The sequence below is a fragment of the Hylobates moloch genome, unplaced genomic scaffold, assembly GCF_009828535.3.
Source record: "Hylobates moloch isolate HMO894 unplaced genomic scaffold, HMol_V3 SCAFFOLD_6, whole genome shotgun sequence".
In the NCBI taxonomy this organism is placed as follows: domain Eukaryota; kingdom Metazoa; phylum Chordata; class Mammalia; order Primates; family Hylobatidae; genus Hylobates; species Hylobates moloch.
Window position 1 is genome coordinate 21,263,679 of NW_026652281.1, and position 26,735 is coordinate 21,290,413.

Below are 26,735 nucleotides of genomic sequence, written 5' to 3' on the forward strand. Positions count from 1 at the left end.
GAAGAAAGACTGGCTGCGATACAAAAGTCAGTGAGTAGAAAAGGTGAGCAGGGAAGGAAGAAAAAACTTCAATTCCAAACACTCTAAAAAAGTAGAGAGGGCAATGATAAACAAAATCTTCTCTTAATATGTATTGCCGAGCCAGCAGTATATTTATTAGATGCTATAAAAATCACTTGAAGAAGAAGCACCCTGCCTAGAGCTCTTAGAATAAATTGCTTTTATGATTAAAAAAACAGTTTCATTTCATAAAAATTTTGTAACTTCAACAGATCTGGAATAAATTGTTCAAAAGAAAAAAACTCTAGGTACACAGCAAACAACTCATCAGAAGTACTGAATCCGTCTTCCAATATTAGAATCTACCTTTGATTTCATAATATCAAAAGGTTTAAATGAATAATTCTGTTTTTAATCAGTATGGCTTTGGTCTCATTAGTACTTTAATAAACACACTTTAATACAATTAAAAACAATGAGAGAGAATTATTGAACCTAAAGCAGATCAAGAAAGCAATTACCTAAGAACTCACAATCTTCTTTCACAAAATAAGATTAGGTGGTAGTTCCAAAAGGAGACTGAAGCCTAATTGTTATTCAAATGAGTTGTTTCTTTTATTGCCTATGGATATGGACTATGAGTCTTTTTTCCACTGTGATTCGTTTAATGTAGGATTTTAAAAGAAAAAAATCTTTAAGAAAATTACATAGTATGTTCCTTTTGATGTTCTCAGCTACCACAGGTAGAGAAGACTCCGTCCTGTTTTGATGGGCCTCCAAAATAAATTACACAGGCCTTTGTAACTTGTTACTTGATTCATCAATCCTCAAGAGTAAGAAAAATCATTTCATATGAGCCAAATCCATTACCTTATCATTGAATCCTTTTTTTCTCCTGACTTTTTCACAGTGTAGTAAACCAGTTCACCACTCTCTTCTATATTAAAAATGACCTTATTCCCAAACGTGAATGCAGCTTGGCCTGCTCTTCTCTAAATACTACCACTCCAATACTTTTACTTAGTTTCAAAAAGTTTATTCAATTTCATTTATCCTTTTACTGAATGCTCTCCAAAGTTTCCAAGTCCCTCTTAACTTCTAGGAACCTCAGATATTGAATTAAATATCTGTCAACTCCTTACATTCAGTAGAGAATTAGTTGACTGACAAAAAAGAAATTTTACCTAATAAAAGTTACTTTGATAAAAACAACAAGATCATGTCAAAAGCACTTTAAAAAATCATGGTGGGTTATTACAGAATTTTCCCCCATGTGACACTGTGGTCAGGTTGGCCCCAAGCACATACGCTTTACAGAACATGTTTTATATAACAAGAGAGTGGTAGGGAGAAGTAGAGGAACTGAGGGGACAGCACTGATTTCTCCTCTTCTTCACAACCTTGTTCTACACCTCATTCAACAATTTATCTCCCAGTGGGGCAGTCAGGCAGACACCAGCTCTGTTTTCTTAGGATTAGAACAAAAAAAAGGAACAAAAAAAAATTTGAAGATATCTTATAATACAAGTGAGTTTATAGCAGAAACTGATAACTATCAGCATAGAAAAATGGGTTTCAGGCTTTTCAAGAAATACTATCATGTTGACATGGTTAATTTCCTGGCTATATCTAAGCACAATGACATGTTTTCAAGTGATAGCTTCCCCACTTCGGGCTATATTTTCCTAAAATGCCACTAATACATGGACCTCACAATGTGAATACCGCACATCAACATGGTCTATTCATGAAAAAAATCCACATACAGATGTTTACAGACAAATAGGAATTAGAACAAGTAGGACACAGAAACCTGGGTTGAATTCAGACATTACCGTGGCTTCCTTTCCTTTCTTCATTTGTCATATTTAACCACTTCAGCGCATCCATTTTTAAACGTATCCCAGTGAGTTACACAGTCTACAGCACATAAGCCAGCTGTCATCCCTGATAACTACAAGGGTACACTGACTTTGTCTAGACTGGAGGCAGAATTCATCCCTTATGTTTAGTGCAGAATTTGACCAGTTATCCTGAATTCAAGTACCATGTTTGGAGAGACAGCTCGGAGAGAGTCTGAATTCAAACTATCTGACATCTTTTCCTTAACACCTCACTCTAATCTCACAGGGCAAGAGTTTCTTTCACTCCACAAGAGAAAATGACTGGTTGGCCATTCCCACTAACAACTTAGAAAATATATAGTTAACATGAAAATAGCTTGAGTATCCTAATTTTTAAAAAAGAGGTAAAGGAACAAAATTTTATTTCAGATTAAATTGAAAGTGACCTAAATGCTAGTGAGCAAGTGCCAACTCATTTTCAGCCTCTGGTTTCAGTTCTAACTGTGCTAACCACCGGAAATGGGCTCTCAGATGCAAGATGCCTAGATTCATGCAGATATTTCATGGAATGGCTTAATGAGAGTCTCAGACAGGCACAGACAGCTTGCTCTAATAAGCTCTCATAATAAGTCGGAAGTTTAAACTGCTGGGTACTACTTGGATTACATAAAATCCAAGCTCCAATCCTTAAGTGAAAACTAGTAGAGAACTGGATCTTCTCAAGACAATAGACTCACATAGGAACCCTTATGGCTATAACTTCCAATACCCCAGTAACCCCAGGTTACATTCATGGGCTGGGTACTGAAGTACATTCAAATGATATTTTTTAAGTACCTGTCATGTGTCAGACATGGTGCTGGACTGCAATTCAAAGGAAAATAAAGAGCACAGGCTCCTAGCAGCTTTCCATTTAAAGACAGAGACATCAAGTCTGAAGCAATACAATACTGAATAATAAGTAATAAGGTCAGGGGATGGATTAGGTACAATGGAAAACATAAGGAGATGGTACTTAACCAACCAGTATTGGCGCATCAGAAAAGGCTTCCCAGCTAAACTGATGCCTAAACTGAGACCAAAAGGCAGGGTGTGCCACATTTAGGTACAGGGTAGAGGATTGTTAAGTAGGAAGTCTGGGTGTGAGGGGTGCAGGGGCTGCAGGGAATGATACATGCAACAGCCAAAAGCTTATGAACACGAACTTGATTCTCTCTGCTATTGTACTATGGCCATTATCACTTTCACAGCTCTGTACACAACAAAAAGAAGTAGAAATAACTATGAAGAGATAGTGGACCTGTCCTCTCGCTCCCTCAGTACTCCCCAGCCTTCCAAATGCAGCTCAGGAAACTCTGTCTTTAGGCACACTTTTGAGAACTGATCTAAGATGTTCTCTGAAAATGGCATTATCTATTTTCCATGTCATTCACTTTGAACTCAGATGATAATTTTTCTTTATTTTACTTTTTGTAGAGATGGGGTCTCACTATGTTGCCCAGGCTGATCTTGAAATCCAGGCCTCAAGAGATCCTCCAGCCTTGGCCTCCCAAAGTTCTAGGACTACAGGTGTGCGCCACTGTGCCCAGCAACTAGTTCATAATCTTTATATTTGCTTGCCTTATTCCGTAACTTCCAAATGAAACGGAATTTCATAGATGTTAGGATGCAATGACACTCTTTCTTCATTTCAGCAGTCAACAGAAGGTTTTGTACAATCATGAATGACAGTCATCTGTTTGACAATGATGATTAGATACATTCTGATTTCAGAGGTGAAAATCTGTGCACCCTGAGTCATAATAATAATAATAATGTTGAGACTGATACTTACAGTGATAATGGTAGCCTCTCCCTTTGTGTGGAAACCAGCACTCTCTCTTTTTTTTTTTTTTTTTTGACAGGGTCTCACTCTGTCACCCAGGCTGGAGTGCAGTGGCGCGATCTTGGCTCACTGCAGCCTTAACCTTCCCTGGGCTCAGGTGATCCTCCAACCTGAGTAGCTGGGACTATAGACGCATGCCACCACGACTGGCTCATTTTTTGTATTTTTGGTAGAGATGAGGTTTCATCATGTTGCCCACGCTGGTCTTGAACTCCTGAGCTCAAGCTATCTGGGCACCTTGGCATCTCAAAGTGCTGGGATTACAGGAATGAGCTGCTGCACCCAGCTGGAAACCAGCACTCTTATATAGTACTACAGGACAGTAAATTACCACATCCTTATTAGAAATCAGTCTGGCAAAGTCTAATAAAGCCCCTTTACCATAAATTCTTCTTTTGGGAGTTTTTCCCAAAGAAATAAGCATGTATGTGTGTGTGAGTGTGTGTGTGTGTGTGAGTGTGTGTGTGTGTGTGTGTGTGTGTATGTATATACACACATAAAGACAATAACCATTCATAAAAGATAATAGCTAACTCATTAATAATACCTTAGCATGCCCACAGACACTGTTCCAAGCACTTGTGATAGATTAACTCACATAGTGACCCTATTAAATAGGTGCTATTGTTGTCCCTATTATGTAGATGAAGAAATTGAGACCCAGGTGACTTGCTCAAAGTTACGCAGGTAGCAAGGGGTAAAGCACAGACTTCCTGCCTCCAGAGCCCGTGTTCTAAACCACTATATTTCACTCTCTCCAAAGCTGTAAGGACATTTATCCTAGCACGGATTATAACAATAAATTGAAAACAACCTAGTTTTCCAGGAATAGGCAGCTGGTGAAAAAATTTTGGTAGTCATACAATGGAATACTATCCATTAATTAAATGATTTTTATAAAAGATGATTTTATGAACTGGAACAATACTTATGATATCATAATTATAAAAAGTAGATTTTAAAAAGGCCAGGCACAGTGGCTTACGCCTGTGATCCCAGCACTTTGTGAAGCTGAGACAAGAGTATCATTTGAGGTCAGGAGTTAGAGACCGGCCTGGGAAACACAGCAAGACCCCACATCTACAAAAATATACAAAAATTAGTCCAGCGTGGTGGCTTGCACTGGCAGTCTCAGCTACTCAGGAGGCTAAGGTGGCAGGATCACTTGAGCCCAGGAGGTTGAGGCTGCAGTGAGTCATGATTGCTCTACTGAATTCCAGTCTGAATGACAGAGTGGGACTCTGTCTCAAAAAAAAAAACAAACAAAAAAAAACCCAAAAAACAATGCACCATATAATCCAATTTCAGCAATGTATCAGAATGAACCTGATGAAACTGCCATTAATTTAGGTAAGGATGCAGCAATTGCATATGGTTGAAACTACTATCTGGGGAAAAGAGGGAAAAGGGTTAAAATGAGAGACAGAGCTACAGTGAAATGGCATCAGTGGGTATCTCTGGGTCTTGAGATTATGCATGATTATTCTTTTATTCATTTGGTTTAACCAAGTTTTCTAAATGTTTTACAGTAAATGTGTATCCTTTTGGCAGTAAAAGAAAAGCAAGCAGTAAGGTTTTTTAAATGGTTCTAACTGCTGGGCATTTACATCATGCCAGGTTCTGTGCTTTATGCTTTACATATCTCTTTCTTTTTAAAAAGGAAGTATATGTGCAGGTTTGTTATGCAGGTAAACTCGTGTCATGGGGGTTTGTCATACAGATTATTTCATCACCCTAGTACTAAGCCTAGTACCTAATAGTTATTTTTTTCTGATCCTCTCCCTCCTCCCACCCTCCACTTGCCAATAGGCCCCAGTGTCTGTTGTTCCTCTTTATGTGTCCACATGTTCTCAATATTTAGCTCCCACTTATAAATGAGAACATGCAGTATTTTGTTTTCTGTTCCTGGATAAGTTTGCTAAGGATAATGGCCTCCAGCTCCATCCATGTCCCTGCAAAGAACATGATCTCATTCTCTTATATAGCTGCACAGTATTCCATGGTATTTGTAGCACCTTTTCTTTATCCAATCTGCCATTGATGGCCATTTAGGTTGATTTAATGTCTTTGCTATTGTGAACAGGGCTGCAATGAACATTGACGTGCATGTATCTTTATGTTGGAACAATTTATATTCCTCTGGATATATACCCAATAATGGGATTCCTGGGTCGAATGGTAGTTCTGCTTTCAGCTCTTTGAGGAATCACCACACTGTTTTCCACAATAATTGAACTAATTTACACTCCAACCAACAGGGTATTCCCTTTTCTCCACAACCTCACCAGCATCTGTTATTTTTTGACTTTTTAATAGTAACTATTCTGACTGGATTACACCTATTTCTAGTCCTCATGACAATTATAACAAGCACATAGAGGATATTTAGGATTAGAACATTTAGGTAAAATGTCCCAAAACTAGTCAGTGGTGGCATCAGTACTCAAACCCAAGGCTTTCTGCATACAAAAGGTCAAGGGCTTTACATGAGGCCATTCTGCTCCTGAAGTACTGAAATTATATGTTTCGGTTAAGTATAATATTCCACCATTATATTTCTCATCTAATATGAAATCAGCACCCTTTCTAAGGCAGAGCAACAAATGATTAATGATTCACTGAGTAAGGCTTTGGGGTCAGCCAATTACTCAGTATTTAGGGACACTGAGAAAGAGATTATCTCAGTAGTGAGAACATAAGACATTTCTCAAAGAAAAAATCAAATTGGCCAGGCGCAGTGGCTCACGCCTGTAATCCCAGCACTTTGTGGGGCTGAGGCGGGCGGATCACGAGGTCAGGAGATTGAGACAATCCTGGCTAACACGGTGAAACCCCGTCTCTACTAAAAATACAAAAAATTAGCCAGGCGTGGTGGCGGGTGCCTATAGTCCCAGCTACTTGGGAGGCTGAGGCAGGAGAATGGCATGATCCCTGGAGGCGGAGCTGGCAGTGAGCCGGGATCTTGCCACTGCACTCCAGCCTGGGCCACAGAGCAAGACTCCATCTCAAAAAAAAAAAGAAAGAAAAAGAAAAAAGAAAATTAAGGAGATAGCCAGATTTGAAGAGCTTCTAGAAGTTGATAATAATTCTATGTAGACTGGGCATGGTGGCTTACGCTTGTAATTCCAGCACTTTGGGAGGCTGAGGTGGGTGGATTGCTTGAGCTCAAGAGTTAGAGATCAGCCTGGGTAACATGGCGAAACCCTGTCTCTACAAAAGATGCAAAAATGAGCTGGATGTGGTGGCATGCACCTTGGTCCCAGCTACTCAGGAGGCTGAGGAGGAAGGATTGCTTGAGGCCAGGAGGTCGAGGCTGCAGTGAACTGAGATGGTGCCACTGCTCTCCAGCCTCGGTGACAGAGTGAGATCCTGTCTCAAAATAATAATAATGATAATTCTATACAAACAGAAAAGCTAGAAAGCTTGCTATGAACATAGTATCAATGTCACTAGCTTTAAGAGTATATGGATCTGAAAATTAGGCCCATGTAGTACCTGGCACATGGCTGGCACTCAGAAAATATCTGGTGAATAAATGAGAGTGATTGTGAGTGTAGAGCGCTATAACTTTCACAAGCAGAGAAACCCAGAAAATCATCATCAAAATTCTAAGTACATTCTTCTCTCCTAACCTGCCTCAAACCCTCAGCCCAATTTTCTATGCAAATGACATGAAACAGAGAGTGGAAGGGGAGGCTTTCTAAGATACATTGAGTTTCTAACATGTGCCGGGCATTATTACATTATGAGGGACATTATGCAGCTATTTTATTTAAACCTCACAATAACTCAATGAGTTAGGTATAATTATTCCAATATTTCCATTTGCAAAATGAACTCAGATGGCAATTTGTTCAAAGCCACTTGGCATTTGAGTGGCAAAAGCAAGGGTTCCACCCAAATCCATCAATGCAATGTCTCCAAAGCTGCAGTCATCTCTTATACCACCCTGACCGCCCCAAAGAAGTGATGGTCATCAATTACAAAACCGGAATCAGTGCAGATTAACTGCTTCTGCCTAGTTTTCAAAGGGGAACATTCTAGAACAAATGTCTCCCAACTGTTTATCTGAGAAATAATAGTTGTTTGCTTAAAATGACAGTTCCCAGGCTTCAAGATGTGGCAGCAGGTTCATCACAAGAGTTTTGATGAGGAATATCCTATCATGTCCATAATTACACAGGTATTGACCAAAAAACAAGGCATTAGAAAAAGTCTTTGAAAACAGGGAGAGAATCTAGTAAATCTCTTGTTTTCATGTAGACAAAGGACAAGAAAGGGGGCACGATTAGAGATAAACAGAAATGTTAAATTGAGAGGTGCTCTGGAGGAAGGAATAAAGGTACATTAATACATTGTCTCATCAAAGGACTCCATCAGCAACCAACCAAGCAATGGATAAAAATAGAGGAACTCATTTTGCCCTTTAAGAAAGAAGTGATGTTTACCATCATGTTCATCTTGTTACCAAATTCTTCAGTCACTAGCTGGCTCAAGGAGGGACTGTAGCCTCTTTACACTGCCTAGACCTAGGCCCTAGCTGGCCCCTGGCCAATTCATTGCTATGGAAACTTGGGGTAGTCCCCAAACTTTATTTTTTGTAAAATGAAGATGGTGGAACACACTAATTACACAAAAAGTACTTTTTGTTACATGTCACACTGCACAGATCTAGTAACAGCAGAAATTCCATGTTTGCACATTGGGATGTCCTAGCCCAGCAAAAAGAATGCCCTAGAAAAACATCCTCCAACTGTGTATGAAGCTGCACTAACATGTCTGACCTTGGTTTGTATTATTTGTTTGTCTTGCATGAATCATTCATGCCAGAAAGGACAACTTAGTTCTCACAATGTAAAATTTCAAAAACGAAATTGCCCAGTAACTCCATAAAGAAAAAAACAAGGCTTGGACCTTTCATTCATTTTACAAAGACAATTGGAGTGAGTTCAGGCCTGCAAAGAAACCCAGAACTATTTTACATTTAGTCTTCTTCATTGCCAATTAAAAACTGGAGTTTAGACATTTCCTACTTGCTGGTGACTGTATGTCCAGAAGTGTAGGCTTGTATATGGGGTCCAGAAATATAAAAGGAGAAATAAACAAAAACGTGACTTTCTTAGTAATCCCCACTTTAGCATAAAAAGATGTCATAAATAAAATCTGGAGAGCATTGCCAAATTGAGAGGTGCCAAATAATCTCACTGCCTTGATTTTTCTTCAGTTTATCTATGCCCATGGTTCACCAACTAAGACAACAGAAGCAACCTTGAAATGCATTTTGAACTGTAAGATGCTTATTAAAGGAACTGATTCTAAATGACAGATAGCAACAGAAATGCCCAGTTATGTGTACCTGTACTGTATCCAGTTATGTGTACCCGCGTTTACACATTGTAAACAAACCCTAGATGAACTGAGCAGGTCAGGTGTTTTTTATTGTTTGTTTTGTTTGTTTGTTTTTAGAGACAGGGTCTCACTGTGTTACCTAGACTGGAGTGCAGTGGTACAAACATAGCTCACTGTAACCTTTAACTCCTGGGCTTGATCGATCCTCCCACCTCAGCCTCTAGAGTAGCTGGAACTACAAGCACATGCTACCATGCCCAGCTGATTTTTTAAAAATATTTTGTAGAGACAAGGTCTCACTATGATGCCCAGGCTGGTCTTGAACTCCTGGCCTCAAGCAGTGCTCCTGCCTGGGCCTCCCAAAGTGCAGGGATTATAGTCATAAGCCACCACACACAGCCAGGTTGTTGTTGTTATTGCTGTTGTTTTAAAGTCTTAGTTTAGTAGCCTTGGGATCTAATTGTTGAATTATATAGGGGTCAATAACTTTAAGATACTTCTCTACCAGAAACTTACAGTAGGATAACATATCAAATCTTAGAACTCAAGCTTATCATAGGGAAAGAGATGTCTGCTTATAATACATAACTAACCCCGCTGGTGTTACTGTTTGCAATAACTAACACTACATGTGCCTTCAATATTATAAATGTCAGCCCGGTGCAGTGGCTCACGTCTGTAATTCCAGCACTTTGGGAGGCCAAGTCGGGCGGATCACCTGAGGTCAGGAGTTCGAGACCAGCCTCGCCAACATGACAAAACCCCGTCTCTACTAAAAATACAAAAATTAGCCAGGCATGGTGGTGCATGCCTGTAATCCCAGTACTCAGGAGGCCGAGGCAGGAGAATCACTTGAGCCAAGATCACACCACTGCATTCCAGCCTAGGCAACAGAGTGAGACTCTGTTTCAAAAAAAAAAAAAAAAATTATAAATATCAAGTATTTACTAGGATGCATCAAAATCAGTATAGTGACTTGACAATATATATTTACATGAGGTTTGGCTATAATGTTCCCCATGGACTTTAAACATAGGAAAATCCATGACTATGAGATAAATTAATAGAGAAGAAAGTTTAATACTTTATAGTCTAAAACATAGGCAAAGTACAAATAAGTCACTTTCAAGAAAATATCTCTACAGAGTGCCTTTTAGAGGAGACCAAAATAATTTTCTACTGTCTCAAAGGATAGAAAAACATGGTTCTTCCTGAAACATACACCCTTTCTTCTTAAGCCTCAGTTCCCTGAGGGACTTTTATCTCCCTGGGATTTCATTCCTTGCGCCTCAGGCTAACAAGGCTGTGGTGTGTCATTCCCTTTGTTAATAATGGTAGAAGGAAAGATCCTCATTCAAAACATCAAGCACTTTAAAAATAAAACAACTTCTAAAGCTTTTCCATCCATGAAGAAGAACAATAAAGATGTATTTTCCAGATACTCTGAAAGCACTAAAACCCCATGTCCTTCACATGTCAAAAACCCCTCTGGAGAGCTGACAGAGTGCCAGCGATCACCGTGGACAACCACCCAGTGCTGTTTATATTAATTTTATTCAGTGACTGAGAGAGAACCTTTATTCTTCTTTTAAAATGTTTGTTAAATGAACTGTCATTTTATAACTTCAGTGTAAGCTTATCTCAAATTATGAACCAGAAAAAGGGGTGTGAAATATTTATTCTCTATTGTGCTGAAGTGTAAATGTTGATGTATCTCTATGACAACATACTGATGACCTATTCACGGTGCAGGAAACTCTCAAGGATATAACTTGTAGGCTAAAATTACATAATTTGGGAGGATTACATTCATTCACTGACGTCAAAAGAATAATAACAACCTAAGGAGCCCTTATAAGATGTCTTGCTATAAAAAGTCTTATCATATTTTTATTCTGTTGATTATTTATTCTTTCGTTAAAAATTTGTTAAGCATCTTCTCTGGCTACAAAGTTCTATTTATTGAGCACTTACTACTTGCTCCTTACCAAGCCATGTACCATAGCTAAGATTTCCTTATCTATTGGAAGAGACTGGCCCACAGTGAGATTTATCACAAAAGAATGTGCTAGGTGTTACAAGACATAGGATTGCACACATTGCTGGGGAACATAGAGGACCTATGTCCATGTAACTTTGGGCAGAGGAGAGAAAGGAGGGGGAGAGAAGGTGTCCCAGAGGAAGTAGGAATTGAGATGAATATTAAAGGATGAACATTCAGGACCACCGTTGTGAAAATGCTTATTATCTTCCTTCTGGACATGTGAGGATAAAGGATAGAGGCTTTCAATCACTTCCCTAAAATCTCAGAGTAAGAAAACTAGAATCCTCTATGCTAATTGTTTGGTCTGAAAGATTTAATATAGTTTTCTTGAGAAAAAAATTTAAACGATGGGACTATGAGAGACTACAAACAATGCTATAACAAAGGCTCATGTACCCACAGCAGAGACTTAACTGTTTATGAACATTGTATAACATTTGTTTCCTCATTGAATTCAAGAAATAAAACATGGCAGATAAATTCCTATTTGACTCCTTTGTGCCTGGTTCCCAGCTCTTTCCCTACCCTTTTCCCAAAAGTAAACGCTGTGATAGTTTTAATATATGTTCTTCTGGTCTGTGGGTGTGTTGGGGGGTGTATTTAGAAATAAGATATAGAATTATTTTATATATGTATTAGTTTTATATAAAATGTTCAAGTGGCTGTGAATCTTTTGTTTTCACCCAACATTATGATATTGAGATTTACTTTTTATTTTTATTTATTTATTTATTTATCTCACTCTGTCTCTGAGGCTGGAGTGCAGTGGCATGAGCCTAGCTCACTGCAGCCTTGAACTCCTGGGCTCAAGTAATACCCCCACCTCAGCCTCCTTGGTAGCTAGGACTATAAGGTGATTAATAATGATACATCTGCTAATATAATGGAATGCTATATACAAGTTTATAGTAATGCAGTTCATTATTATACTATAAACTGCTATGTAACATTTCACTACATTAACAGCCTCCAAAAATTTACCTTTTCCCATATACACAGACATTTTTAGTCGTTTCAAATTTTCACTGTTAAAAAGATGCAAATAATCTATCTCCTAATACATATTTCCCAAAAATATATAAACAAATTATAAAGAAGTAGAAATAAAATTGCTGGGTTACATGGTCCACACATTACAATTCTACTCTAGACATAGTCAAATTGATCTCTAAAGTTACTCTGCCAATTTACCTTCATGGAAGTGGTATGTGGAAGCTTCCTGTCACATCCTTAGCAACACTTAACTTTTTAACCATTGCCAGACTTCTTAACCATTGCCAATCTGATGGTGAGAAATGACATGTTGTTTCTTTATTATGTAGTTTCCTGTCATTACAAAGATTAGCATATTGTCATGTTCATTGGTCAATCAGGTTTCTCGCCTCTGAATTACCTCATCCGACCCTTTGCCTATTTTAAAGTTCAGAGGTTCTTTTACTTATTGATTTGTGGGGGTTCTTTACATATTTTATATAATAATCATTTGTCTGTTTACTTATGTTGCAAAAATATTTTCCTAATCTCTCACTTCTCCTTTAACCTTGCTTATAGTATCTTCTGTCTTAAAAATCTTTTAAACTCTGATGTGGCCTAAATATTCTAAAAACTAATTTAAGGCATGGATAAATCTGCTTATATAATACTGATTTTACCACATAAGTTTCTTTTTTCTTAAAATGGCTGCTTTTCTTTAATGTATGAACAAAAATTTCCAATTATATGCTAACATCAACTTCAAATCAATTCCATTAAAATTTAGACTTTCTTTACAAGCTACCTACCTCCACTAGTTTTATGCGAAAATAGTGAGTAGTAAAACCATTTGGTTTCACAGAATTTTAAGGTGACACCATTTATGTATGGACCAAGAGCTAGGTTCTTATAAACTCTACTATTTGTCCTACTGGAATAGTCTATATAACTAGGACAAATATTATTGTCTTTTTACTTCTGCCCTTCATGAGTTTTATTCAGCTCAAGAACATTTAATTTTCTCCAGGCTATAGGCACAAATGTTCAAACTCATTAAAACTAACTAGGTCGTGTATGAATTTTAAAAATACTTTGATCAAAGAAGGAAAAAGAGTCATTAGCTTTTGGGGGGAAATTCTGACCTGGGGAAATTTTCAAGTGTTTTAAAAAGTTCTTTAACACACTCGCAAACAATAAGATATCAGATACAGCCATGACAGACGCCGAATTATAAAAATAAACCAGAACAGGCTGGGAGCGGTGGCTCATGCCTGTAATCCCAACACTTTGGGAGGTCGAGGTGGGTGGATCATTTGAGGTCAGGAGTTTGAGACCAGCCTGGCCCACATGGTGAAACCCCGCCTCTACTAAAAATACAAAAATTAGCTGAGCATGGTGGTGGGCTCCTGTAGTCCCAGCTACTCAGGAGGCTGAGGCAGGAGAATCACTTGAACCAAGGAGGTGGAGGTTGCAGTCAGTCGAGATCACGGCACTGCACTCCAGCCTCGGTGACAGAGCGAGACCCTTGTCTCGAAAAAAATAAAAAAATAAATAAAATAAAATAAACTAGAACACCTAGTTTCAGCCAATGGACAGTGGACAGTATAATCCTCTGAGACAAGACACACATGGCTCTATTAGAATCAGGCAGTAGCCCAAGACAATAGGAGATGGAAACAAGCGGGTCTACAGCACCATCTCGTACATATCATCACTTCACTCTGAGCACAGCAGCCAGCAAGCACATTGGTACAGTCAGAAAATGGTTTGTATATGTTTCACGTGTACATTTATATGAAAGAAATTATAAAGATTTATGATCTAATATTTCTGCTCCCTGTACAAACATTCTTTTAAACCGGGCTGTTATTTCCTGCTATTTATTTAATTAAAGAGGAATCTGAGAAGATTAATGAAATTCGACTACTCACTATGTGATTAGAAATAATTTGCAGTCTGCATTTCTTTGCCTAATTTCTTACTGTTCATTTGCAGTTTGTATGCATTTGTACACCATTTGGGTACAAATTTAACAACTAAGTTCTACATCCTCGCATAGAATTTCCACCTTGAGAAGTAATATGAGAAAGTTTAGATAGAAAAACTGTTAAACATTCTCCACTCAAACAAGGGCTGATTTTCAAACACCTTCTTTAGTCATGGGGCCACCATTTCAGAAGTCACTCCTCCATCCCAGTAATAACCTTGATGTTTACACTATAATTTATCCTCTCTTGAGGATGAGGAACTCCCAGATACACATTTTCCTCAAAGTTCGCAGAAACCACACCCAGTACATCTTGCCTGACTTCTACAATTTCATTGCAGCTTCCAGTCTATGGCCAGGGGATCTTCTACCAAGTCATTAAGAATGAATGCGTCAGCTGGGCACGGTGGCTCACACCTGTAATCCCAGCATTTTGGGAGGCCAAGGTGGGCGAATCATGAGGTCAGGGGTTCAAGACCAGACTGGCCGACATGGTGAAACCATGCCTCTACTAAAAACATAAAAAATTAGCTGGACATGGTGATAGGCACCTGTAATCCCAGCTACTTGAGAGGCTGAGGTAGGAGAATCGCTTGAACCCAGGAGGTGAGGGTTGCAGTGAGCCAAGATCACGCCACTGCACTCCAGCCTGGTTGACAGTGCGAGACTCCATCTCAAAAAAAAAAAAAGAATGTGTCTACACTGCACATAGCCAAGGTGCGTCCTGAAGCCACAGGAGCCTGAGCAACCTTAGGCCACTGAAGGAAGGACTTCACATCATGCCCTCTCTGTCGAAGACCTTTGGTCCCTTCCTCCCTGGCTGCTCCAGATGCTTTGCCAATCTGTTTGTTTATATACTTCAGCTCCTCTATCAAACTAAGAGCCCCTGGAAAGAAGAGACAGTGTCTTACTCATCTCTCATATCTCATTTTTATATCTGTCACCGCTCCTGGCACATTTATGCCTTCATTCGTTCCATCCACAAATACTTATTAAGCATAACTGAGTGCCCAGGACAGTGCTAGACATTCAGTGATAGCTAGACAGCAGGGATAAAACAGACAAAAGTCCATGTTTTCATGGGGCTTACATCCTGGAGGGGAAGACAGACAAGAAAAAAAAAAAAACAAGTTAACAAATCAAGTGTTTTTAGAAAGTTCCTATTTAAAAACGTTAAAAAGGAGATATGATACAGAGTAATAGGGTCATACTCTTTGCATATGGAGGTCAGAGATAGTATCTGTATGGTGGTGGCACTTAGGCTGACTAACTGACCTACAGAAGCCAGCTGTGTGGCCAGGTGCAGTGCCTCACACTCGTAATTTCAGCACTTTGGAAAGAAGCTGAGGTGGGCAGATCTCTTGAGGTCAGGAGTTTGAGACCAGCTTGGCCAACATGGTGAAATCCCATCTCTACTAAAAATACAAAAATTAGCCAGGCATGGTGGTGGGAGCCTGTAATCCCAGCTACTCAGGAGGCTGAGAGACAAGAATCACTTGAACCTGGGAGGCAGAGGTTGCAGTGAGCTGAGATTGTGCCACTGCACTCCAGCCTAGGCAACATAGTGAGACTCCGTCTCAAAAAAAAAAAAAAAAAAAAAAAATAAGCTGGCCATATAAAGAACCAGGGAGATGACTATTATTCTGAGCAGAGGAAATATCAAGTGCAAAGGCAAAAATAAAACTAGTGTGTTCCATAAATGCATAAATGAAAGGCAGAGGCTGAGCAGTGTGATATCCTGAAAGGTAGAAGAATGAGAAGGCATCAGGGAAACAGGAAGGAATAGATCATGCATGGCTGGATGGATTGTGCTCAGGGCTTTGGAGTTGATTCTAACTGTAAGGGGAAATTCCAGCCAGTTTTGGGAAGGAGAGCAGCATGCTCTAAAGTACATTTTTACAAGATCACGCTAGTCTCACTCTGGTCACAGATAATTCACTTGGGTGGCATCTGAGGAAGAAGCAGGGAGACCAGCAAGGAGACTACTGCAATCACCAGTTTAGAGAGAATGTGGCATGGACTGGAGTGGCAGCAGTAGAGATAATGAGAAGACGTTGGATTGGGTTATATTTTGGAGTTGAACCAACAAGATTTGCTGAAAAATGAATATTGCACCAAGTATCAAAAAAAAAAAAAGAAAAATCAATGAATGATATGAAGTGGAGTTAAACAACATGACAGCCCAGTCCTTTCTTTAAAGCCACTGCATGAACTCACTAGCACAAGTAATTTAAACATCATTAGTATTCTCACTATGCCAGAAGCAATATAAACTGGATATGATTTCATCTGGTAAGGACATCTGTGATCAGAGGTTGGAAATAATGCACCAAAAAATAAAAATAAAAAAAATAAAACTTTACTAGGTCTTCCATCTGGGGAATCTTGTGGCAAGTAACTGTGGACAAAGACAGCCTCCATTTAAAGCAGAGTGTAGGGGGCGGGGCGCAGTGGCCCATGCCTGTAATTCCCAACACTTTGGGAGGCTGAGGCAGGAGGATCTCTTGATCCCCAGAGTAGGGACCTGCATGGGAGACATGGGGAGACCCTGCCTCTACAAAAAATAAAAAAATTAGCTGCGTTTGGTGGTGTGTGCCTGTTGTCCCAGCTACTCGGGAGGCTGAGGTGGGAAGATGGCATGATCCCAGAAGGTCGAGGCTGCAGTGAGCTATGGTCACACCACTGCACTTCAACCTGTGTGACAGAGCAAGACTCAGTCTCAAAAATAAATAAGTAAATAAAGAAGGATGTGGCCTGTGAGACAAGAAGAGATCTCACAAAGGGCTGCCCCATCCTCTGTTCAGTCAAAAGACTGGGCCATGTGTGAAGAAGTGTGGTGTAAGCTATGTTTGTCACACAAGGAATCATAAGTAGCATTTACTTGTCACTATATACTGCCATGTACAGCACTGGAGAATACCTGTTAATTCCTCATTTAATCCCCACAAGCCTATGAGTATAATAGATATTCTTATCCTTGTTCAAAGTATGAGGAAAGGGAGGCACAGAAACATCACAGAAAGGAGAGCAGTTAGGAGGATAGCAATTCCATTCCAGGATGGGTGACAGAGGGTGGTGGTAGTAGTTCTTTGCCCCTCCTGAAAGTGGCGAAGAACAGTCCAAATTTTGGACTCCTTAGGAAAGGCAAAATCAGCAGTTTCTGTCTGTGACCTCTATCAAACTATCTGGATGGTCCATCAGTGAAACTACCTTTGGGAATGTTCTGATGAACTGTTCAGAACCCAATCCTTCCCAGTTATCATCATCATCCTGCCCCCAACACCAGTGAACCCAACTGATCTACTCTTATTCTTGCTGCTCCATCAACCTTATTTCTAAAGTAATTCTGACAGCGCAACAGGCCTGTTAATGACTGCAGCGAGGACTGGGCTCCAAGCGTCTACTCTCCGCAGACAGCATTGATCCCACCATTGTTGCCAGTCAATAGATCTTTACAGCAGACTTTGCTAGGAAATATGTCAGCTTTTTGTGCCTTATGTTTCTGGCTCATAATATCCTTCAAATGGATTCCCCCATTCGAACATCCTGCAGGCAAAATCTTATTACTTTCTCCATGCTGTACATCATGCCTGCTTTACACAAAAGGTTATCAGTGTTCCTTACACTGCACCTGAAAATGTTTGAGCTAGTCTTGCCTCCTAGGGATATTTTCACTACTGCCAAGTGTATTTAACCAGAATGCTATTAGTGACTCAATAAAACCCAAGTTTGGAGTTTCTAGACCAAAGTTAATTTCTATTTTTGCCTCTATGGGGTACTAATGTCAAAAGCAAAGAGCCCGAGGGTCAAGCCTTTGAAAACCATATGCTGGCTGATTTAGGACTCTACCATTTGTGCCCTATAGCTGTAGGTGAAATAGATTTCTCTATAGATGTTTGGGAAATTATAAATAGGATTATACGGATTAAGAAAACAAATGTGTTATTGCTATTCGTACAAAAGGTTTAAAGAGTTTCCATCACAAAGAAAGATCTCAGGAATTGCATATACATATTGATTAAAGTAAGTCATACATAAAATCACAGAGTTGAAAAGGATCATAAATAGAATCTGCCCCAATATTCACAAGATTATGAATGAGGAAAGTCTAGATGGGTGCCAATATGAATTCATCATCTCTAATATTAATGGGCCCTCAATGTCTCTCAGAGGGTTTATTTTCATAATTGTCCAGTGTCATCCGCCCCTGTCTCCTGCTCTCATTCACCTCACTGTTGCTGACTCTTGCTACTTTCGGTAAACCTGTTTTCCAACTTCAGGAGGCCCCATACCATGGTGATTAAAGTTACTGGCTCTGAATGAGATGCAAGTTTGGCTCCATCAATTAATAGATATATAAATTCAGGCAAGTCACCTAAATGTTCTGCACCTCTGTTTCCTCATCTGTAAACTAGGAACAATAACTGCAACCATCTCATAGTATGTTATGGCCATTAAGAGAGTAATTCCTGTAAAGCTCTTATAATGATGATTGCATATCAAGTGTTCAATAAAGGTGAACTATTACTATCATCATGATCATCAATGTAACTGCCCTTCTGCCCCCTTTTATATCAGCAGACTCTCTCTCCTGCCAGTTTATCAAGAGAAGGAAGGTCATCTGATATAGACTTCCTCAGATTCTCCTCCCCATTGCCTGCCAGCACCCCTGACACCTAGAAACCTGTTTACAACTATTCTGGCCATGCTTTTCTTCCTCATTCTGTTGGGAATGGGCAGTACTCCTTGCTAATCTCTCTGTCAGTGCCCAGGATCCCATCCCATCTGCCAGCTGTCTTCTCAGGAGCCTCGTTGCCTCTATTCCGCAATCCACTCTCTCAACCCAGTCTCCAGCCTCTCCCTCTTTTCTTTCACCATCTTCTCAGCTTCTGAGTCTTTTTCACCTTAAAACATAGACAAAGACATGAAAACAAAAAACTTTTTCTTGACCTTACACTTACTTCTTACTAACTCTCTATTTCTTTGCTTCCTCTCCTTGGCTTCTCAGAGAAGTTTCTGGAAGAGTAGTCTATTGCAATCTGTTTTCTGTCCCCAACTGAAAGTGAAGGGCTGTACACTCTTAGCCCTTCTCTCCCTTGTCCACTCAGAAAATCTCTCACTACCTTATCTAACTCCATCCAGTTTCCCTCAGTCTACCTCTTCTACAGAGGCAGTTCTCTTTCTTTCACATTATCTTTCTCCCAAGCTATGAGCTCTGTCAGAGCAGCAACCATTACTCATTTGTTCCTTTATCCCCAGCATTCAATGCAGTCCCTTGCACACAGTAATCATTCAATGAAAGTTCACAAAATGAACACATGAATGACCTTCTCAGAATCATATAGAATCATATGGTTCCTTCAGTCTAATTAAATGGAAGCTTTACTGTGCTCCAACCACATGCCAGGCACAACGGAGGCTTACAGAGATTAATAACATATGGCCTTTGCCCTCCAGGAGTTGTTTATCATCCAGTGAGAGGAAAAGAGCAATGGAGGATTGATGCATGGGCAGATAAATTGATGGGGGGAAGAACAGAGCTAGAGCAGGAAAGAGGGGAGGGAAGAAGGAGATGGGGTAGAATAGATAAATGTCATTCACTCATAAAAGCTAGGATACGCATTAGGATGCCAATAAAGGTAAAACGTGTGCTTTTTTAAAACAATAATTTAATCAAAATTAAAAACAAGGAATATGTCTAAGCCTAGTCAAATAAATCATGATTTCATTCTGGGAGAACTAACTTTTTACAATTCTCTGACATACCTGGTTTTTTATAGAGAGAATACATTGAGACCCAGGAAAGCCAAGAACACTGACTGTTTGTCACAGGAACCCTTCCCTCAGCTGCCAAGGTAAACAGACATATCAAATCTCAAAGAGAAGCCTTTGTGAAACTGGACATTTGAAGGTGTTTTTCAGTCCCTTAATCACCCATGTATTTTAGAAAGGAAAAAAAAAGATGGCTATGTATGACAGTTATCAATTGATTACCATCTGACCATTTTCGACTCTTAATGTCAATAAAAGGAGTTAATTTTCTGGTTGAAGTGATTGATCCAGATTACCAAGGCAAAATTGTGTTGCTGCTGCACAGGGAGGGAAGACCTAGGTCTGGAACCTGAGGATCTTGTGGAATACCTCTTAATACTCCCATGCCAGTAATAAAGGTTGATGAGAAATGTCAACAACCAAAAAAAGGCAGGACAGGTAGGAATGCAGATCTTTCAGTAATGAAGGTTTGAGCCACTCCACCAGGTAAATAACCCCAAGTAACTGAAGTTTGGGCTGAGAGTGGGAGAAATCTGGGTTGGGAAGTAGAAGAGGGAAGCCATAGATATCAGTTACTGCCTTGTGACCAATTACATGAAAGACATTTGTAATAGCTCTTAATGTTTGTTATTTGTTTGTTATATGTATATGTTTATTTTTATCTGCTATTTTCTTTTTTTCCTTTTTGTTTTATATGCTAGTTGTTGCAAGTTAACTGTAGTACCTAGGAAACAAAATATTCAGTAGAACTGTGACTTAATTTGAAAAAAATTTAATATAACCAGCAATGAATCCAATGAATGTTGGGACTTGCATCTCCTCATTTTAGAAAGAGAGTATGAGAATGTTCACTTCTAAGATGAATTGTTGTATATTAGGTGGAAATACAGGGGTTTTTTATATATAGGAATGCAAATGTGTGTGGAGGGTGCATATAGGAGGTGGATAACCAAAGGAGTGTGCGTCAACAGATATCAATTTATTGCCTTTCAGCTCTAAATTTATACTTCATTGCCTGCTCTACAAAAATGGATATGTGCCCTCCAAATATTTTTCTATTGCCAGTTGGCCAAATGTTAAGTATTTTCAATAGGGGGTGCTAGAGAGACACTGCAAAAGGAGTTTTCCATTCTACTTCCAGCGCACTCAGAGCACACAGTGCACTAGTGCTCTTGGCTCCTAAAGCACCAAGCTTCTGCAACATAAGCACAGTGCCAATAGCTGCTCCAGTACCTGGCTCCTGGAGCACCTATGGCTTTTCCAATGCCTTGTTTCTGTAGCACAAATTGCTTATCCACAACCAAGCTCTTCCAGCACGGACAGCTTCTCTAGCATCGCGCTCCTGCAGTACACTGTGGCTAGCAGCACCCATCAGCCAACAACTTCCCCTTTTTTGTAGCAGAGTGCTTCTGGTGAGACTTTTCCATGAAGAGTTTTTTTCAAAAGTCCTATAAAAGTTCTAGAGGGCATATTTCCAGCAAGTTCTGCTAGGATAGTACCACAGCACCTCTCTGGATCTGAGTGAGCTGTGGCTGTGCCCTCTCCAGCAGGTCTGGATCACACCCTTAGTGGGGTTTCCTTTTTGAACATTCTATCTCCACCCTAGAGGTAGTGGTTGCTTCTTGTATCTGCTATTCCTATATTCTCTAGAGATCTATTTACTTCTTACTAGCCCATCCCTCATTACTCCAATCTCCTGTTATAGTTAGTTAATAATCTTTATATTAAACTTTCTCCTTTCCAGTTACTCTGTGTTGTAGTAGCAATGACCACACCAGCACCTAGATCTTGGTTTATAAATACCACTCTACAATAAAAGGTACCAAGTCTCCTTTGAAAAATGGTTCATTTTAGGGCTGCTGTAGGAAAAATAAAAAATGAGCCTGGAATATCTTCTAGCACCAGAAAGTAAGAAAGCACTCAAAATCAAAAAGATGAGTCATGTTAAAGGGACACAATGGGTTGGGTGCGGTGGCTCACACCTGTAATCCCAGCATTTTGGGAGGCTGAGGTGGGTGGATTACCTGAGGTCAGGACTTCAAGACCAGCCTGGGCAACATGGTGAAACCCCGTCTCTGCTAAAAATACAAAAATTAGCCAGCTGTGTCAGCACATGCCTGTAAGCCCAGCTACTAGGGAGGCTGAAGCATGAGAATTGCTTGAACCCAGGAGGCAGAGGTTGCAGTGAGCCAAGATCGTGTCATTGCACTCCAGCCTGGGCGACAGAGCGAGACTCTGTCTAAAAAACAAAACAAAAAAAAGACACAATGGCCAAAGCTGGAATGACCTGGGCAACAAAATAAATTATGTAATACTGTTTTATAACCCAAAATGTCAAATAAATATACGTGAGTCCTTAATGATATAAATAAATGTTTGAATAAATGCAGGAGAAGAAACAAATCTTCTTTACAGAAAAATTCCAAATAATATAGGCATATATTCCTGCCTCAAAGACATGGAGCTTGAGTCCTGCACTTCATCCCTGAAGGTAGGATAGACTTAGTGACTTGCTTCTACAGAGTAGAGTACAGAAAGGGGAAAATTGTAACTTTATGTGGAGAAGTCTAGCACACTACCTTAACCAAGTGACGAAGGTTAACCAAGTGATGACATCAGTGATGTCACATGGATATCATGATATGATGTGAAGAGAAAGAGCACTTCAACTCTGGTATTCTCTTCAAAACTCATAACCCATGTCTGATCATGAGAAAAGCACCAGACAAACACAGATTGGGGAACATTCTACAGGATATCTGGCCAGTTCTCCTCTAGACTATCAATTTCAAGGTCATGAAAACAAGGAAAGACTGAGAAACTGTCACAGACCAGAGAAGACAGGGGAGACATGACAGTGAAATGTAGTGTGTTGGCCTAAGCTGGAATCTGGAAGAGAAAGAGGACGTTAGTGGAAACATTGATAAAATCCAAATAACACCTGCAGTTGATTGAATAGTAATATACTATGGTCAGTTTCCCAGTTTTGACAAACTAATAGTAATTTAAGAAGTTAACAATGGGGGAGACTGGGTTTGAGCACACAGGAGCTCTGTACTATCTTTGCAATTTTTCTATAAGTCTAAAAGTGTTCCAAAATAAAACCAATTTATATTTTAAAAATTTAAAAATTACTGTGGTTTCTGTCTCCTGATTGGATCTTAAGTGATACAAGGAGCCAGTCTAATTATCAAAGCAATTATATTATGGATCTAATGTCCACCATCAAATTGATGCATAACAATAACCAAAGAGGAGGGGAGATGGAAATAGAATCCTTAGAAATTAGGCCATTTAAACTCTGCTAAGTAGCATATTACTAGACAATAGATTTTGGTTTCAGAATTATCTAGTCAAGAATGAATAAAATGATACATTTCCTGATATTAGGTTGATTGCCACAGACAAAACCCAGATAGCAAGACCTATATTCTGGGTTCAGCTCAGAATGTCATTTTTTTACCTGCTTAAAAAGGTATCAAAGATGTTTTTCTCAGAACACCTTTAAACATTTCAGACATCTGTTCATGTTTATTTGTGCTTTTGTTCATCATAAAGCCAAAACATGAGTTGTAAAAAATAAACTAAAAGTTGCTTCAATATCATATTTCAGTGTTAAAAGAACGTCTGTTCTCAGAATTCTAGAGTCTTCATTAAACTCCAAAATAAAGCAACGGTTTATTTTCTAGAAAGTCCTAATCAGTTCTAGAGAGTCTGAGACCCATGTAGGCTTTTGTTTTGCTTACACAAACACTTCAGTCTGAGCCCTTAGCTTGAGGTAGTCTGCAATTCCTAGGAGACAAAGTATGAATACAACTGAAGTTATTCTGTAGCATTCTTGCCCTGGAATTAGTGGCAAACCACATAGTTTTAAATGACGAATATGCCCACTCTTCCCTATCCCACTAGTTTATAATAATGTTATTTTTCTTCAAGATGTCTAGGCACGACTGATTTTTAAACTGGAAAAGTTGGCCGGGCGAGGTGGCTCACGCGTGTAATCCCAGCACTTTGGGAGGCCGAGGCGGGCGGATCACGAGGTCAGGAGATCGAGACTGCGGTGAAACCTCGTCTCTACTAAAAAATACAAAAAAATTAGCCGGGCGTGGTGGCGGGCGCCTGTAGTCCCAGCTACTCAGAGAGGCTGAGGCAGGAGAATGGCGTGAACCCGGGAGGCGGAGCTTGCAGTGAGCCGAGATTGCGCCACTGCACTCCAGCCTGGGCGACAGAGCGAGACTCCGTCTCAAGGAAAAAAAAAAAAAAAAAAAAAAAAACTGGAAAAGTTAATGAAAGCAACATCACATTTGAGGTCAGTCGGCCAAAAAAATGCACATGAGCCAGATCCCACATCCCAAACATTTTGCCTCAATGGCGTGTGAACAAAATGCCCACTCTCCTGATTTCCAATAGAAGCAAAACAAAACCCTGCAAGACAGTTTTCCCCTGGAATTGAGAAGCCTGTCAGGGGCAGAAAGACACACACACACACACACACACACACACACACACACACACACACTCTCCCAGTCCCTGTTTAAGGTACAGTAAAAAGGCTCTTTCACACCAAGTGTTCTGTGCACAGACAGCACAAGGGCCTCCCCGGGAGAAGCTGCTTCAAGGAGAGCCAAGAGATCACAAGTAGTCCTAGCAAGATAAAGAATAATCTCCCCAATTCCAAAATAAGCAAGTAAAAAATTTTTAAATCAGCTTATTGAAATAAGTCCATTCAGACTAATTTCAAAAAATTACTCGGTGGCAACAAAGAGAAATGTGTGCTCTCATGCGAACTTGCTAACTTTTTTAAACGATTGCTTCCTTTTTCAAAATGTAATGTTTCACGCATTACAATTTAGTTGCACTTTAATTCCTTCTCACGTTTCTCAAGGCGAAAAAAGAAGTATAAAGGAAAAGGAAGTGGATGCAATTACGTGTACAGCAACAAGTTAGCCAGAAGATTTTGGTTTAAACTGTTAAATTTAGAAAAGCAACTGTATTACATGACATTCCGTGATATAATCTTCACGATAATGAATATGAAATGTTACGTGTAGACTGCTTTTAGTCCAAAATACCATCATTTTAGAATTCTAATTCTAACATAATGGAGACAAATTATATACTATGTTAGGAATTGATTTAACAAGTACCAAAATGTTCATGAATTTTCATTTATTACAGGTAAGTCTCCCTAAAGTTATCTGAACAAGTACTCGTTATTTGCATCTCAGAATTCAGAGACAAAAAGACATGTTAGCATCAAAAATGCCAATTTCACTTCTGAGTTAAAAACGAACAGGTGGTAAATTTTAATCTTAGAGAAATTTCTTAGAGAAATCAACAGGTAAAAACAGAAGTTAGGATACAATAGCTGTGTTACCACAACTGCCTTACTGAGGTAAGGAATCTAAATTGTGGACCCTACTCTAGAAAATGCATTCATATCCACAGAAGTATGAGCTGTTGTATGACTGTTGAAATTTCCTTCTTTCCAAGAACTTTTCTTTATACTTCATTAACAAATAATGTATATGTACATGTACAGATTTAAAAGAAACTGTATGACTGAGTTGGATATGGCATTCACACTATGCTCTGTGTAGGGATGAAGAGGGAAAGCATGGCTCAGGGTCATCTGCAGACAAGGAGGCCCTTACAGCAAAAACATCCCGAGACAGACAACAGCAGGTGGAAACTTACCACTGGAGCAGTTGGTCCCTCCCCAGCCAGGCTCACACTGACAGGTGTTTGGAGCAACACAGCGACCATGGACACATTTATCAGCACAGTGGGCTGTCAGAGAGAAAATCAATCAAATAAAGAAAGTTGGCACAAGAAAAAAAAAGCCAACAACACAGCTGTTGCACATCCAAGTCTCAAGTATCACTTAAAAACAACATGCATGCTTGATAATTTTCTTCAGTCCATTCCTCACCCCTCTTACAGTCTGCTGTAGGACCAAACAATTCCCCTTCTTATTTTGGTATCACCAAATAAATCCCATCATTTCTACTATTCTATTCTACTTCATGCTAAATTAGAAAAGAAGTTTCAAGGAAAATTGCCTAATTCACTCTTTAAAAAAATTATCAGTGAGTATCAAATATTCCTTTTTGTTTCAGAAGAAGCCTATAAAGAGAAACAAACCATAAAGCAAGATATCAGGGCCTCAGAGTGACAGAGTAGATGGGGAGTATTATGATTATGTATTATGATTTGTTTTACATAATACATTCACCAGAAACAATAGTCACACTTCTTTGTGAACACATTGTTCACAACTATGACACAGCAGAATTGCTTGCTCTTTTTCTGTTGAGGAGAATATTTGAAAAATGCCACCCAGGTCTTTGGGAAACAGTAAATCTCAATCCTCTTTCATTAGTAAATATCTTAGGTGTACTCAAACCTTGGAGACAAAGGGGGCATCACTGCAAACATGAGTGAATGGACAGTCTGATGATTTCCAAAATAGGCATTAAAATATGCTGTGCCAAATCTTAGCATTATCATCAACCTTAGTACCATGCACATTGGTTAAACATTCTTTAAAATATCTGAATATACACATAATTGTGAGAATGACTTAAAGGGTTTGGGGTTCAGATATTCTAAAATTTTATTTAAGGGTGGGATGAGGTGCTCTGTACTTTAGAGATGCATTTTATTAGTGTATGTCTTATTACAAAAGACTTACTGCTCAAATATATAAAACACCAAAAAGTAAAATAAGCCTTATCTCCAGTAGCTCAAACTGGTAACATTTTTGTGGATGTAGAACCTTCAGAAATTTTTTTCCTACATATTTTTCTCCTCAAAAAAAATAGAATCATACTTTTCAATGTGCTTTTCCACTTAATATAATGGCAATAATATTTCCATGTC

General features: G+C 39.3%; 1 protein-coding gene across 1 annotated transcript in view; it reads right to left on the minus strand.

The window, feature by feature from the left end:
- Positions 1–26,735, minus strand: part of MEGF10 (multiple EGF like domains 10) — a 171,908-nt gene that overhangs the window by 65,365 nt on the left and 79,808 nt on the right. The window contains exon 5 of the mRNA XM_032156537.2: positions 25,551–25,643. Coding sequence (XP_032012428.1) covers positions 25,551–25,643 — 93 coding nt within the window. The remainder of the gene's footprint in view (positions 1–25,550; positions 25,644–26,735) is intronic.